Below are 15,940 nucleotides of genomic sequence, written 5' to 3' on the forward strand. Positions count from 1 at the left end.
CCCCCAGATGACATCCCTGGCAGATTCATGCTCTGGAAATACTTTCGGGATGGTCTCATTTGAAAGGCTGTTTTCCCCACCGGAGCAGAAAGCTGCCTTACCTCTGCTTTCTGCTCCGGTGGGTAAAACAAACTGTAACATTAGCGCACCTCGCAGCAAGCTGACGTCACAGAGAGGCGGGTGGGGGACAGCGGGAGATGCAGAAGCTCTTCCATGTCTCCCGATGGGGATTACATTTTTTAAAAATCCTCCGGTATGAGCACTGGAGGATTTTTAAAAAACCCTCCTTGGCGTCAGCCACTGGTCGTGGCCCGCCACGAAGAGTTTAAAATACTATTTTTAGTTATATTGAAAAACATAGAAAATCCTAACATCTTTATCTTCTTATTAAACAGCATAAATGAAAACGCTGAAAAATACAGTTGAATCTTTAGAAATGTTTGTGGGGAAAATTCAGAGAATTGAAGGTTAGGAAAGATAGTGAAGCACTAATCTTATAAATACAAATGAGAGCTCATATTTAAAATGCATTAAAAGAGATTTCAAAATCGAACCTATATAGTAAAAGATAACAAACAATTCAGTGAGTATGACTACAAACTAAATGACAATGAATTCTCTGACAACATACAGTCAGTCTCAGCTGCAAAATGATCTATCTTATGAAAAAACTGGTTAATGGTAGCCATAAAATATGAGCACCCTGATCTTTAGAACATTGATGCAAAAACAAAGTATCTAGTTTATGGTGAGACAAGACACTATCACATCATGCAATATTTATAATTTAGACAAACATTTCCAGTGATACAGAATTTGTTGAAAGGCAATAGCCAGGAAAATATCAAATAATTTCCTAACACATTGTAAAATAACTCATTAGACAGAGTACCCAAAAATATGGAATATTTGAGTAAGTCGTGAGCGTATTTTGTGCCAAAAAGATAGCGTTTTAGGACACCAAAAAACAAATGCATTAGACCTGCTGGTGAAAAGTCACTGGACCAGCATTTAGGTAAATTAGAGGGTGAAAATTTCGAACATTGACGGGGTGTAAAGTATAGTCTATGATAAATAAAAAATAAAGTTTGCGTGATATTAACTGCTCTAGAAATTTTTAAAATATGTGTTCGAATCTTATTCCAAAAGATAACATCGTAATTAACTCCCACATCCTTTTCCAATAAGAGTTCAGATGTAGACTTGGCTCTTCATGTATTAGGATATAATAAAGCGTTATAAATACTGGAAGCTTTAGGGCCAGAGACAAGTAAAGCAAATTGCGAGTCAGAGTGACTCAAAAACGGGATGCAAGTACGTCTCTCTATTCCAGTTTGCGATTCGCTGCGGAGTCGAATCGCAATTTGCGAAATCAAAAATTGCGATTTTGCAAATTGCAGAAGGGTGTGGCCGGGACTCGCAAATTGCGACTGTGTCACAATTTGCGTGAGGGTGCCAAATAAAACAGAAGAAAACACACTTCCTGGTTCTGAGTGATGACATCACTACCAGGAAGTACCCCCCATGGAACTGGGAGGAGTCTACCTGGCACACACAACAGAGGCACACCCAGGTGAGATGAGCAACTGCAGCCATGGCTGCCCAGAACAAGGAGACACCCACTGCAGGGAGGAAGAGGAAACTGAAGTTTTCTGATAAGGAGCTGGAGGTCCTGACTGAGGAGTGTTGCCTGCACCATGAAGTCCTATTTGGCAAGGCAGCGATGAGTGTCCCTGACACTCAGAAAAATAAAGATCTGGCTGGACATTCAGAACAAGATAAATGCGATTGGAGTCAGCCATCGCACAATCGATGAGGTCCGCAAAAGGTGGTATGACCTCAGGTCCAGGACCAAAGAAAAGGTGGCAGAGTGGATGGGGGAGGCAAACTGAACTGGTGGAGGACCATCCACAGTACCATCTTCTACAGCCATTGAGAGCACTGTGGAGACCACCCTGGAGCCGGAGGCTGTTGTTGGAATTGGGGACCTGGACAGTTCTGCACTGGGGACATCCAAAAGAAAGTAGCAAATCTTACTTATTCACACCGTTCAATGCACCATGCACACAACCACAGTACACAAAAGCATGCATAATCTAAATTTGTTCCATGCCTATATTGCAACCTACGTAACAATGCATTATGGGCCATGTAGAAGAGTAGTCCAACTTTTGAGGAATATTTTTTTTGATACACCACGTATATGAGAGGCAATAACAATGTATCCCCTGTGTCCCACAGGTCTCCCACAAGTACCCACTGATGACCCTACTGTGCAAGGAGATGAATCTGCCACCTTCACCGCAGATGAGGCAGCCAGCGTATCAGCAGGGGAGTGCATGACAACACCACTTGTCCACTATGCACGTGATACCACTGAGGAAACTGATGTGGACACTGAGACAGACAACCTGACACCGGGGCCACAGATGAGTGTAAGTCAGCCACATAGGCCAGCTGGGTCTGGGCGGAGATGGGGACATCAAGCACAGTCAACAGGTGAGGAGGATGTCACAGGGGAACAGTTGCTAGGACTGGAGGCATCCTTACTGAGCAGTCACTGCCTGCAAAATAAACAGATGCCGGTCATGAACAGAAACCTCTACAGACTGCAACAGACCCTCTCAATGTGCCAATGTGGACTCACATTTCACCACCATGAACAACAACATGGCAAACCTCACCACCGCCATCAATGACCTGTGCAGAGAAATGGTGGCGGATAGGGCCCATGCAAAGCACAGAGAGCGCAACACTGCTGCCCGTTTGAACAGGCTGAGTCAGTCGATTGGCCGCCTTGCAACCACTACTACCTGCCTGTCCAGGTGCACTGTAACACTACAGGTGGAACTTGGGCATTTTGCCGGTGATGTAGCAAGGGGACTAGGGCGCATCAGTCATAAAGTGGACCTAATACAGACCACCCAGGCAGCAAGGGGCATTGGCGATAGTGATGGCATCTTCAGTGTTAGCAGTGTTTCTGCCTCAGATGCACTCATCCTACGGAGTAGCAGTGCCCACCAAACATCAGGTGACCAACCAGGATTGGGACATGGTGGCCGTAGTCACAGGAGGGTGTGAATTTCCTAATCTGGGAATTGCATGAGGCACATGATGTAAATGTTGTGGACATTGTAACATTTTACATTTCTATTGCTGTTTAGACGTCAACAGTTCATCATTACACTCCTGGCATTAAAGGGAATTTTTGTTCTTGCACAACCTGGCTTACATTTGTGTCTGCCGTAATGGTTGCCACGTACCTGCTAAAATAGTGAGTTGCAATGTGGTCCCGTCTCTGTCTGTCCTCCATTGAGATGCTACCATCCCCAGGCTGGCGTTGTGGTGGCTCTTTCTCCTCATCTTCCAAATCTGTGTCATCTAGGGTGAGATGTAGCCCACGTCTGGTTGCTATGTTGTGTAGGATGGCACACGTTGCCACAATCTTGCATGCAGTCTCTGGAGCATGCTGGAGTGCCCCTCCACTTTTGTGCAGTCATCTAAAACATGACTTCAACGTGCCAAAGGTCCTCTCAATCACCGTTCTGGTTCGCTGATGTCCAATGTTGTAGCGCCTCTCAGTCTGATTGGCAGGTGTTAGGTATGGGGTGAGTATCCATCGCCTTGGAGCATATGCACTGTCACCTGTGTAACAAAACAGCAGATATGAGCATGGCTTTACTTGGTTCTGCAGTGACATGTATGTAAGACATCGGTGTGTACTGAACAGTACACAATAAATATCCTTCACCAAACTCCCCACGTTCTAGGCATTGGTGTATCCCACTGTGCCTGAATATGTATGCATCATGTGTACACCCTGGAAATTTAGCCACTATGTCAGTTATTACATTATGGGCATCACATACCACCTGGATGTTGAGGGAGTGAGTAAATTTCCTATTGCGGAACACATATTCCAGATTTGTAGGTGGGCAAATGGGTATATGTGTGCCGTCCACTCACTGTATTACATGGGGAAAGTTGGCAATTCTGTAGAAGTCCAACTTTGTGTTGTGAATTTCCTCCTCATTCCTGGGAAGGCATATGTATGTGGACCTGTGTGCGAGTATGGCATCTAATAACCGTCTAAAGAATCGTGACAGAGCACTTTGGGACACCCCACCAGCAACAGCAATCACCCACTGATAGCTACCCAAGGCCAAGAGGTGCAGTGAGCAGAGCACTTGCACATGTGTGGGGATGGAGCAGCTGCGCAAAGTCTGGCGTTCTATTTGCGGTTTCAGCAGTTCAATTATCTCTAAGATAACTGCACTGTTCAGTTTGTATTTGTCATATATTTCCTCCTCAGTCTGTTGAAATGTAGACTGCCTGGTTCTGTAAACCTCTTCTGTCTCTGCCTCCTCCTCTTCTGCTGGTCAGCCTGGACTCTCCTCCTCCACGCAATCACGTAGAGTGCAGACATTTTGAGAAATCCAGATGCCTTCTGGGTCTGATTTTATACTTTGGTTCTGGTTAACACCTGTTTGTAATCAGTGCTAATCTGGATGTGCAAAACTGTCTTTTTGCGACTATTTGCAATTTGCAACTACCTTGTACATTCAATTTGCGAGTCTCAAATTGCGATTTCGTTATTACAAGTCGCAATCTCAAGTCGCAAATTTTGCGAGTCGATAATTGGTCGCATCACTATTTGGAACTCCGAAATGGCATTGGAACATACCATTTTGCTTTTTGCCCGGTCGCAAATAGCGCTGTGACCAATTTGTGACTCACAAAACTTTCGTACATGTAGCCCTTAATGTAGAAGGATGGAAGATGGTAGTAAGATCAGTTTGAATTTAAAACAAAGTGTCCAAAACTGCATGAAGTAGTTGAGTGAAACGATTTTGGAATGAAGAGGGGCATTTACATTTCTGTTGAAATTGAGGAAAAGAGAGAGGAACATTCCAGTCAAAAAGTTGTTTGATCCATATAATACCTTTAGACCTCCAAGCATGCAAAAAAATAGACCTATTGTTAATTTTTCCAAGATTATTATACCATAGAGATTTAGAAAGGAAAATAGAAGGAGTTAATAAATGTTTAGTGACAATAAAGAATGCGTATACTTGAGTAAAAACAAGAGAACAGTTCAATGTAAAAGGTAGAGGAGGTCATCACGAGTTTGCCGGTCTCCGGACTGCCATGTTGGCGGTGGTGGTCATACCGCCAATGAGCCAGCGGTGAAGTCCACCAAAATATGACCATGGTGGTCATCCCAACATAATAAGGAAACTATTGCCAGTAGCTCAAGTGCGGACATGCTGCCACGTGGCGGAAGGCACTTTCAGGCCGAGGGTACCATGTTCTCACTGAACATATTACGAGGCTACACACCACCAAGGTTTCCCACGCGGTCATACTACCATGAAAACCCTGGCGGAAACCAAATCTATAAAAGGGAACATTCACCTTCTGGGACACATACATGACTGGAGACACCATGGAACCTGAACTTGAAGTCCTCCCACTGCTCCTGCTTGCACAACAACTCCAAAACCAGTGACGACGATGAAGAAAACAACTGTGAGTACACATACCTGCCTGACACTGTAGGGAATACCCATACTACACGCGCACATATAACATACACATTCGGGGCAGCTTTTGACAGCGACACACACATGTAACCACATACCCGTATGAACGTACACACACACACCCATACTACACACTTGCACACCTGTACTAGACACACCACAGCCAACACACACGCACCAAACACACACCAACCTGCAGACACAGCACCAGCCCTGTCTAACACAACCATCCACAACAGCACCGATTCACACCAACAACACAACTAACAACAACACATAAAAACACCAGACAACCAATAAACACAATCACACAGCCATACAATGAAGCATATGTCACAACACGCTAACACCACGCACAATGCATATGACATAGCCATCACCACACACATGGACGTCCACACAACAACCACAGAAGGGCACCCAACACCACCATTACACACCTCTACACAAGCAATACACAATTGTGCTACATACATGTATGTAACAAACACAATCATATCTTACACACATTACAAAGCAATGACAGAGGGACAAATGGAAGGGCCCCACACACACACACCAATGCAACCCAGGCACAACAGCTGGCACAACAAACACACACATGTCACACACACACAAACCAAAGACCACAAACATCAAACTGCCATGTTGAAAGAAAGGCAAGACAAGTATGTAAACATTGAATCCAACAACATGTTGGTCCAGATGTATTGATAAATTAAAACACATAAAAAGAAAACTATGTACAAATAAAAGGCCAACGGCCAGTCCAAAGTCCAAAGTGTCAAAGGCACAAACGCACCTTAGAATGCCCCAACTTGACTCCTGTTTGCAAAATGACCTCCACATGGTAGGGGCATCAAGGGGGCATGCAGGCACCTCAGGGAGTAGAGGGGTTGAGGGAGGGTTTTTGGCTTGAGTTTGAGACGGGGTCCTTGGGCTTGGGCTTGGGTTTTGGAGGTGGGTCCTTGGGCCTTGGCTTGGGAAGGGAAGGAGCATGGGACTAGAAGGGGGAGGCAGGGGAGGACTTGGAGGTGGAAGTGCTAGACTTGAGGAGGGAGGGAGAATGCTTAGGAGCATCACGGGGTGGGAGAGGAGTAGGGAACAAGGAAAACTCTGTGTGGAAATGCTCTTTTGACACAGGGGACAGTCATGGCAAAAGGGTTTGGGAGTGGAGGGAGAGGGAGTGGTTGTAAGATGTGTCGGTTTGGATGTCTTGGGTGCAAGTGCGTGCGAGGAATGCTTGTGGGTGCTTGGTGTCTGTTGGGTGGGTGAGTGTGGGCGTTTAGGTGTCTTGGGAGGAGGGGGGAGGAGGTGCAGGGAGATCCTATGCTGGATGGGTGACTGTCTGTTGGGGTGATGTCTACAGGTATGGTAAATATGCTGCATGTGGGGGTGTCTGTCTTTGGGGTGGGTGCAGATGGGGTGACTGGGGTCGATGTCTACAGGTCTGATATTGTGGTGACTGTGAGTAAGACAGGTTTTATGGATGGATCCGTGAATGATAGTGTAGTGGCTGCAGGTGTGTCAGGTGTAATGTCTATGAAGGAGGAGGTGGTGGGGGAGTCTGTGTAGGTAGTGGATGTTGTGTCTGCAGGTGGGTGTTGTTTGTGTGCATGATGGTACTGGGTCTTGTTGTGCTTGTGCTTGTCAGTTATATCATTGCCTGTGAGGTGAATACATGTATGTGTGTGTATGTGTGCTTTTGATGGGTTTGGGGAAAGGGGTTTGGGATTGGGAAGAGGTAGGTGGAGGGGGAGGGTAGACAAAGGGAGACTGGTTGCTATCAGTGAGGAGGCCAGAGCCTGAAAGGATCTCTGGAGGCCAGTCAGGGCACAGTCAATGCCCTCCAGGAACACATTGCTCTGTTGGACTTGAGCTGCCAGTCCCTGGATGGCATTTACAATGGTGGACTGACCCACAGAGATTCACCTCAGGAAGTCAATAGCCTCCTCACTGAGGGAAGCAGGGCTGACTGGGGCAGGGGCAGCGGTGCCTGCAGCAGAGATGCCCACCCTCATGGGTGATTGGGCATGGGCAACTGGGTGTGGAGCTACAGGGAGGGCGTTGCTAGTAAGGGGAGTGGCAGACAAAGATGGTGCTGGGGTTGTCCCAGATGGGTTCGCCACCGCAAGGGAGTGTGCACTGGAAGAGGATTCTGAAGAAGAGGTGTTAGATCTGGTCTCCTCCGTGGCACTCCTCTCACCCTCTATCTCATGCTCTTGCTGGTTCCAGGTTTCTGGGTCCTGTGGGCTGCTGCTTCCCCACTTGCCTGTGCCCATTTTCCTTCACCTAACAATGCTGATGTACATAAATGGAGAGAGGGGGAGGGAGAGGCAGAGAGAGATAGGGTGAAAAAGGGTTAACATATAGCTCTCATACACACTGTTTAACAAGCACATCTGTGACAATAATAATCCTGGCTAGGCCATCACAGGTGCCAATATACATTACCTACATCATGTCACAACATGTCCCAACTACCCACCCTTGTATTGCAACCCTCACCTATACCATCTAAGTTGGACAGCATAACTGGAGTCACCCACATGATGACTACCAAAGCTATTTCTTCTGCCACAGCATGCCCTAGGTGCAGTATCAATTGTATGCCTGAATACACATCATACCTCTCTATGCCCCTATCACCCATTGGATGTCCAGCTGACTGAACGAAATACTTGTGGCCACTACTGTAACAACACATGACCAGACCATGCTCTCTATAACATATCCATGACATTGAAGACAACTCTGCTCCCAGACCACACAGATCTGAATAAGTGGCCATTAGGTTTGGTGACAGTGCTGTGGCTGTGTTTGGTCTTGTTTGACATTGTGTACTGACTTTGCATAGCTGTCATTGCCATGTAGTGGTCCTCATCAGAGCATCCAGTTGGTGTAGCTAGTGCAATAGTCATACATACAAAAGATGTGCTGTGGAATGGACATAGCGGGTTTTGAATGTAGATGGGCTAGTGCATTGTGGGAGTCATAATGATTGTTATTGGCACTGCTGAACGAGCAATTGCCTGGGACTGTGTGGGCATTGGGGCTGGGTCATGGTGTGGCATGCAGGAGAGGGCCACTGGGTGATTAGGTGGGAGGTGTAGTGGGAGATTGAATGAATTGGGGAGTGTTTGGGTGGTGTGGAAGCATGCTGGACAGGATGAATGTGTGCCAGGGGAGTGTTAGTTACTTACCAGAGTCCAGTCCTCTGGGTATTCCAGTCAGGCCCTCTGGGTGCAGGATGTCCAAGACCTTCTCCTCCCATGATGTGAACTCTGGGGGAGGAGGCAGGGTCAACCGCCAGTCTTCTGCATGACAATCTGGTGGTGTTATGTCATGATATGCACCTTCCCCCGTAGGGTCGTTCCACCTCTTCCTGATGCCTGCCCTTGTGCAGGGATTGCTGCCTATTGAGTTGACCCTGTCGACAATTCCCTACTACAACTACATTTTTCTGGCAATGGATGTTTGCTAGACCTGTGCTCCAAACAGTTGGGGCTCTACTCTGACAATTTCATCGACCATGACCCTCAAGTCATCGCCTTTGAATTGTGAATTCTGTCTGAGGTGAAATTGAGTTTGTGGCGTGTAGCACGGCCAAAGGATTTCCACCACAGTGGTACCACTGTGCTGATTTGTGGGTCATATTCTGGTGGGTGGTAAGTTGTCGGGCTGGTGGTGCGGGTGGTGGAACCGCCTCTTGCCCGCCACCTGTGTCCTGATGGTGTCAGATTTGTGGCTGTTTAGTGGCGGTCTTCAGTGTGTGTCTCTTAATGGATGACCACCAACCTGCTGGTCTTTTGGCGGCCGCCACTACGGCGGTTCTCTGAAAAGACCGCCAAAGTCATAATGAGGCCCAGAGTCTCTTTCGTCTTAAAGAGGTTCAACAAGGTTGACTCAATTCGGAGCCATAACGGAGAAAAGGAGTGAACAGATTCAGAAACCAAAAAGAAGCATGATATATCCCAAAAGCAGTATGATATTTATCATAATTCACCCCACTAACAGCTTTCAATTTGTGCAAACAAGCAAGAGACATTCTTGCTTTTTTATTTTTCCATAAATATTTGGGCAATATAGAATTAATTTGTTTAAAAATAATATTCATAATAGATACCGGTAGCATAAAAATAGTATGTAAAATAAAGGATATCATCATTTTAATAGAATCCAAACACCCCCACCAAGATAAATAAAAAGTATTCTGGGAGCTCAATTTTGTGACAAAGTTCTTTAAAATTAATTGCAGTTGTTACTTTATCAGTAGAAGTAAACCAAATGCCTAAATACTTAGGGGTTCGACCACTTTGGCTGCGGTCTGACAGCCACATTATGACCAAGGCAGTTGCGCCATGGTTGGACCACCAGCACCACCAGTTTTCCTCCACAGGAAGGGCTGGCAGTGCTGGCAGTCCTAATCCACCAGGGCTGCACTTGAAGCAGCGCCGCCCTGGGGATTATGACCCTCCTCTCCACTAGCATTTACAGGGAGGTAGCACTGCCATGTAAAGGCTGGTGGGGATAGGGTGTAGGGGGCACTTGGCATGGACAGTGCAGGGGCCTCCATGGCCAGCCCCATCACGCAATTCACTGTCTGCCTTACAGACAGTGAACAGCGCAACGGGTGCTGGTGCACGCTATGCACCACAACTTTGCCACCAGCTCAATTATGAGCCGGCGACAATGTTGTAGGCTGTTCCCCGCTGGGCCTGTAGGCGGAAACACAGTTTCAACCTGCTGACCCAGCGGGGACTCTTGATGGGGCCCAAGGGAATGTGGCCGCACTGGGGGAAACCTGACTGCAGGAGTTTGGTGGATGGCCTTTTACATCCTCCAAATTCAAAATGACACCCTTAATCTTAAATAAGAAAGCACACTGAAAAGCAGAATCAATAAAAGAATGTTTAAAAGTAAATTTATTGAGTGGAAGGACTTCTGTTTTACCTCTATTCATTTTATAACCAGAGACCTGGGAAAAGAGATCTATTTCATTTAATAAAGCAGGACAAGATTTTTCAGGGGAAGAAATGAAATAAAAAGAACAATGTCCTCTGCACATGCCACAAGTTTTAACTGTTTATGGCCATATGGAAAACCAGAAAGATTACAATTAAGATGAATATGAATGAAGAAGGGGTCAAGAGATATCAAAAATAATAAAGGCAAAAGAGGACAACTTTGTTGAACACCGTGTTGAAGAGAAAAGTAGGAAGAAACTGTACCATTAACCAGCACTGAAGCTTGTGGAGAATTATATAAAAGAGCCATAAGAGAAATAATTTTAGGACCAAGTCATGCCAGGATAAAGTTTTAGTCATTAAATCCCAGTTAATTCTATCAAATGATTTTTCTACATCAATAGTTATGCAGCTATTGATTTGTTAAGAAAAGAGTCTTTCTTGAGAACATTAAGGAATTATCTGCTATTATCAGATGCTAACCAACTTTTTATAAAACACGACTGTTCCTTTCCAACAAGTTGTGGAAGAACAGATTCTAATCTTCTTGCTAGTAGTTTGCAAAAATGTTATAATCAACATTAATCAAGGAAATAGTTACATTGTTCTTACACAGTGTAGAGTCCTTCTCGTCTTTAGGTATTAAACATATTGTAGCTTTTTGAAAAGTGCCTGAAGTTTACCCAGATGTGATAAAATAACTACATAAAAAGAATAAATGAGGAATGAGGATATGTGAAAAATGTAAATAAAATCCCACAGTAAAACAATCTAGGCTATGTGTTTTGCCTTTTTTTAATGTATTTACAGCTTGTAAAATTTCGGTATCTGAGCTATCTGTTTCTAAAGAGGCAACACCTAGATTAGAAGAATTAGAAGTAGGAGTGTGCACTAAATATTCATCAATTTGAGAATGATGTGTCTAAGTTTCTGAAGTATATAATGCCTTATAAAAATTAACAAATGTCAAAAAAATCATCATGTTTCTTCGGTATAGTACCATCTGACTAAGTTATCAAATCAATTTAAAATCGCTGTTTTCTAACTTTAAGATAATTAGCTAACAATTTGCCAACTTTATTTCTACCTCCATAACAGCATGCATTGCTTTTTAACAAAATAGAAGAGGCTTCTTCAGTAGAAAGAGTATTAAACTGGAACTTAGCTTTAAGAAAATTATTTAAATCAGTATGTGATTTAGATGTAAAGTATTACGCTTCCAAATTCCTAATGTTTGATAGTCTTTAACACAAAGCTTTCTTTCTTTGGAAGAATAATCTATTATAAAGTCCCTAGCATTTGCTTTAAACAAGTCCCAAATAAGAGAGGGTGACAAATTAGGGACATCAATAATCTTAAACATTTCAGACATAAATGAAAGAAATGATTTAGAGAATTGTAGATCAGTTAGTAAAGAGTTATTAAAGCGCCATCTACAAGATTTAATATTTGGGGGAGCCAAGTCCAAATCCGTAACCACCATGGCATGGTCTGAAAGTACCTTAGGGCCAATAAAGGATTGAATTATATGTTGTGTCATAGGTTTGGATAGGAATATATGATCTAATCTAGTGAGTAAACCATGGGTAATTGAATAAAATGTGTTTATCACATAACATAATAGTACCATTTTTCTTATTGTCAGCAAGGGATACAAGTACATGACCAACCCAAGTACATTTACATTTCAAGGCTTCTGTTTCATCAAGATGTGTTTCTTGTAATAATACAATATCAGGAGCCAGCTTAGCTAGATGAGATAAAACTCTTTGGGGGTCATTTCAACCTCAGCGGTCTTTTCACAAGACCGCTGAGGGACCGCTGTGTTGAAGGCCGCCAGTGCTGGTGGTTTTCCGCTCAGCGAATTATGACTGCTGGCAGCCCACCGTCCTTTTCTGACGGAGAGCCGCCAGCAGCCATACTGACGGTCGGCGAGGAAGTGGAGGTTGCTCCACCTCCACCGCCCCGTCAACAGAACACCGCCCACCGAATCACGTTACGTGATTCGACGTGGCGGTGTTATGTTGACAAGGAATTCCCTGGCACAGATAGTGCTTACCGCCATGTATTTCATGGCGGTTCCGAACCCCATGAAATCCATGACAGTCAGCCGGGTCATGATACCGCCAGCGGTCTTGTCTCCAGCCCAGCGGTCGTCTCCGCCCTGACGGTCAGTTCGGAGAAGTGGCAGATGACCATGGCTGTAACCGCCATGGTCATGATTCAATTTTTTATACCGCCAGCCTGTTGGCGGTAAGACCACCGCTTCTCCCCAAGGTAGCGCCCGCCGGCCCAGCGGGAAAGGGGCCTGCAACACTGAAGCCGGCTCCGAATGGAGCCGGCGGTGTTGCAGGTGTGCGACGGGTACAGTTGCACCCGTCGCGCTTCTCACTGTCTGCTATGCAGACAGTAAAAAGCAGGCTGGGGCCCTGTTAGGGGGCCCCAGGACACCCGTTCCCGCCAGCCTGTTCCTGGCGGTGAAAATCGCCAGAAACAGGCTGGCGGGAAGGGGGTCAGAATCCCCTGGGCAGCGCTGCTTGCAGCTCTGCCCTGGCGGATTCGCCCAGCCGGGGGAAATCCGGCGGGAAACTGCCGGACCCGGTTTTCTGACCGCGGCTTTCCCGCTTCGGTCAGAATGGGCAGGGAAGCACCGCCAGCCTGTTGGCGGTGCTTCCGTCATTTGCGGCCCTGGCGGTCTTGGACCGCCAGGGTCAGAATGGCCCCCTTAGTCTCCTTCCAGTTAGTGACAGAAATGGATATGAAACCAATGCTGGATCCCAGACAGCTAAACATTTCTGAAAAGTAGACAAAATTCTGCATTCAGCAAGGGGTCATTTGTGTAGATCCGACAAGGTTTTCCTACAGAAAATAACAGGTAAAATTAAAAAATATTGAAATTGAGCTGAAAAAATTGCCATTTTTCTCCATCTTTTTCCTCTATGACAGATTTTCAAAAGCAATATACCATTATGTCTGCTGGACTCCTCCGGTTGTAGGGATATCTAGGGCTTGTAGGTTCATCAAGAACCTTAGGTAGCCAGAGCCAATAAATGAGATGCACCTTACAGTGGGTTTTCGTTGTATACCGGGTATACAGCAATTCATTTGGTGAAATATAAAGAGTGAAAAATAGGTACCATGGGAACCTTTATATTTCCAAAATGGGCAAAAGACAAGAAGTTGAGAAGCAGTGGTTATTTGCATATCTCTGTATTCCAGGTCCCCGTACTAGCATGTGAATTGCAGGGTATTTCTCAAATAGATGTCTTTTTTACACACTGTCTTACATTTGGAATGAAAAAGTGTAGAGAAAGTCAAGAGGCAAGAACACTTGTTCTTCTATTCTGTGTTCCCCCAAGTCTCCCAATAAAAATGGTACCTCAGTTGCGTGGATAGGCCTCATGCCTGCGACAGGAAACGCAACATGGACACATCACATTTTTACATTGAAATCTGACGTGTTTTTGGAAAGTGCCTAAGGAAACATACCAAACCTGTGCATTTTCAAAAACTAGATACATAGGGGAATCCAGGATGGGGTGACTTGTGGGGCTCTCACTAGGTTCTGTTACCCAGAATCCTTTGCAAACCTCACAATGTGGTAAAAACACACTTTTCCCTCACATTTTGGTGACAGAAAGTTCTGGAATCTGAGTGGAGCCACAAATTTACTTCCACCCAGCGTTCCTCCAAGTCTCCTAATACAAATGGTACCTCACGTGTGTGGGTAGGCCTAGTGCCCGCAACAGGAAATGCCCCAAAACACAAGGTGGACACATAAGCTTTTCCCAGAGAAAACAGAGTTGTTTTTTTCAAAGTGCCTAGCTGGGGATTTTGGCACCTAGCTCAGCCGGCACCTAGGGAAACCTACCAAACCTGTGCATTTTTCAAAATTAGACACCTAGGGGAATCTAGAATGGGCTTTGACCAGGTTCTGTTACCCAGAATCCTTCGCAAACCCCAAAATTTGGCCCCAAAAAACTTTTTCCTCACATGTTGGTGATAGAAAATTCTGGAATCTGAGAGGAGCCACAAATTTCCTTCAACCCAGTACTTCCCCAAGTGTCCTGATAAAAATGGTACCTCACTTGTGTGGGTATGCCTAGTGCCCACGAAAAGAAATGCCCCAAAACACTATGTGGACACATCAAAATGATCAAATACAAAACTACCCGTTTTTGAGAGGGCACAGGCACCTGCGTTTTTGGTCCTGGGCTCGGCAGCCATATAGGGCAACCTAAAAAAATCAACATTTTCCCACATTTCGGTGTGGGATCAACGCACCGGGACACATTTTCTACCTCACAACGTTCCCCTCAGTCTACCAGTAAAAATGAGACCTCACTTGTGTAGGTGGGACAAGTCCCCGTGACAGGGAAGAGCCAAAAACAAGTCGAAATTGAGGGGGAACCAAAGCGGGTCCAAAAGGGCAGTTTGAAAAAAAACACTTTTAGGCTGGCAAGTGGGACAGAATTTTTATCAGTATAGATGAGACAATGCTGGGTGGTAGGAATTTTGTGGATTCCTTCAGATTCCGGAAGGGTCCATCACAAAAATGTGGAAAAAAATTTGTGATTTCCAGCAAAGTTAGAGGTTTGCAGGGCATTGTGAGTAAGAAAATGGTACGGGGTGTTTGTGGAGCACACCACCCTGGACTCACCCAGATGTTTAGTTTTCAGATGTGTCTATGTCTTGTGGATTTTTCTACATGGCAGCGTCCCAAAGTCCAAAAAGTGCAGCCCTCATCATTCCGAATTAGACGATTTCGAGAGTTATACAAGCTCTCATGGCCCAAATGTAAAACCAAAACACAAAATAATCAAATGTCCTCTTGCTTGCTATGGGATAAGATGTTTTAGTGTGCGGTGGGAGAGCTGAAAGACTGTTATCCCCTTCAGTTGGGCTGGGGGCATAAGCATGCCCATGCTGATTGGTAGCCACCACCCCACTATTTTTTAATCCCTGGCATCTAGTAGGTATTTCCCACCCCGGGGAGTAAATCGGGGCTAATTGCCCCATCTGCCCACTGGTGGGCAGAACAACTTTGGCCCCATTGATTTGGGGTGGGGGGTGGCCATATCCCACCCTCTTTTAAAAAAAAAAAATCTTTCCTGGTCTCTGGTAGGCTTTCTGCCCCCCTTGGGGGCAGATGGGCCTTTCAAAAATAGGTCGATTTGGCAAACAATAATGTGCCCCCATGGGGAGTGACCCTTGCCCAAGGGGCTGCCCCCCAAATAAAACACACACATACACACACACCCCAATCCCTGGTGTCTAAGTGGTTTCTGCCTCCCTTGGGGGCAAATTGGCCTAATAAAAATAGGACGATCTGCCCCCAAGGGAGGCAGAAATGGCCTAAAATAAAATTGCCCCCAGGGGAGCGTTCCTTGCCTAAAGGGTTGCTCCCCATGTGTAAAAAAAAAAAAAAAA

The 15,940-nt window shown here is 45.4% G+C and overlaps 1 protein-coding gene across 1 annotated transcript in view; it reads left to right on the top strand.

Annotated features, from left to right (window-relative positions):
* The first annotated feature begins 1,594 nt into the window (after positions 1 to 1,594).
* LOC138249399 (olfactory receptor 52P1-like) overlaps positions 1,595 to 15,940 on the top strand; it is a 40,695-nt gene continuing 26,349 nt past the window's right edge. The window contains exons 1-2 of the mRNA XM_069203359.1: positions 1,595 to 1,793; positions 2,242 to 2,499. Coding sequence (XP_069059460.1) covers positions 1,595 to 1,793; positions 2,242 to 2,499 — 457 coding nt within the window. The remainder of the gene's footprint in view (positions 1,794 to 2,241; positions 2,500 to 15,940) is intronic.

Source organism: Pleurodeles waltl, chromosome 8 (assembly GCF_031143425.1).
Source record: "Pleurodeles waltl isolate 20211129_DDA chromosome 8, aPleWal1.hap1.20221129, whole genome shotgun sequence".
In the NCBI taxonomy this organism is placed as follows: Eukaryota; Metazoa; Chordata; class Amphibia; order Caudata; family Salamandridae; genus Pleurodeles; species Pleurodeles waltl.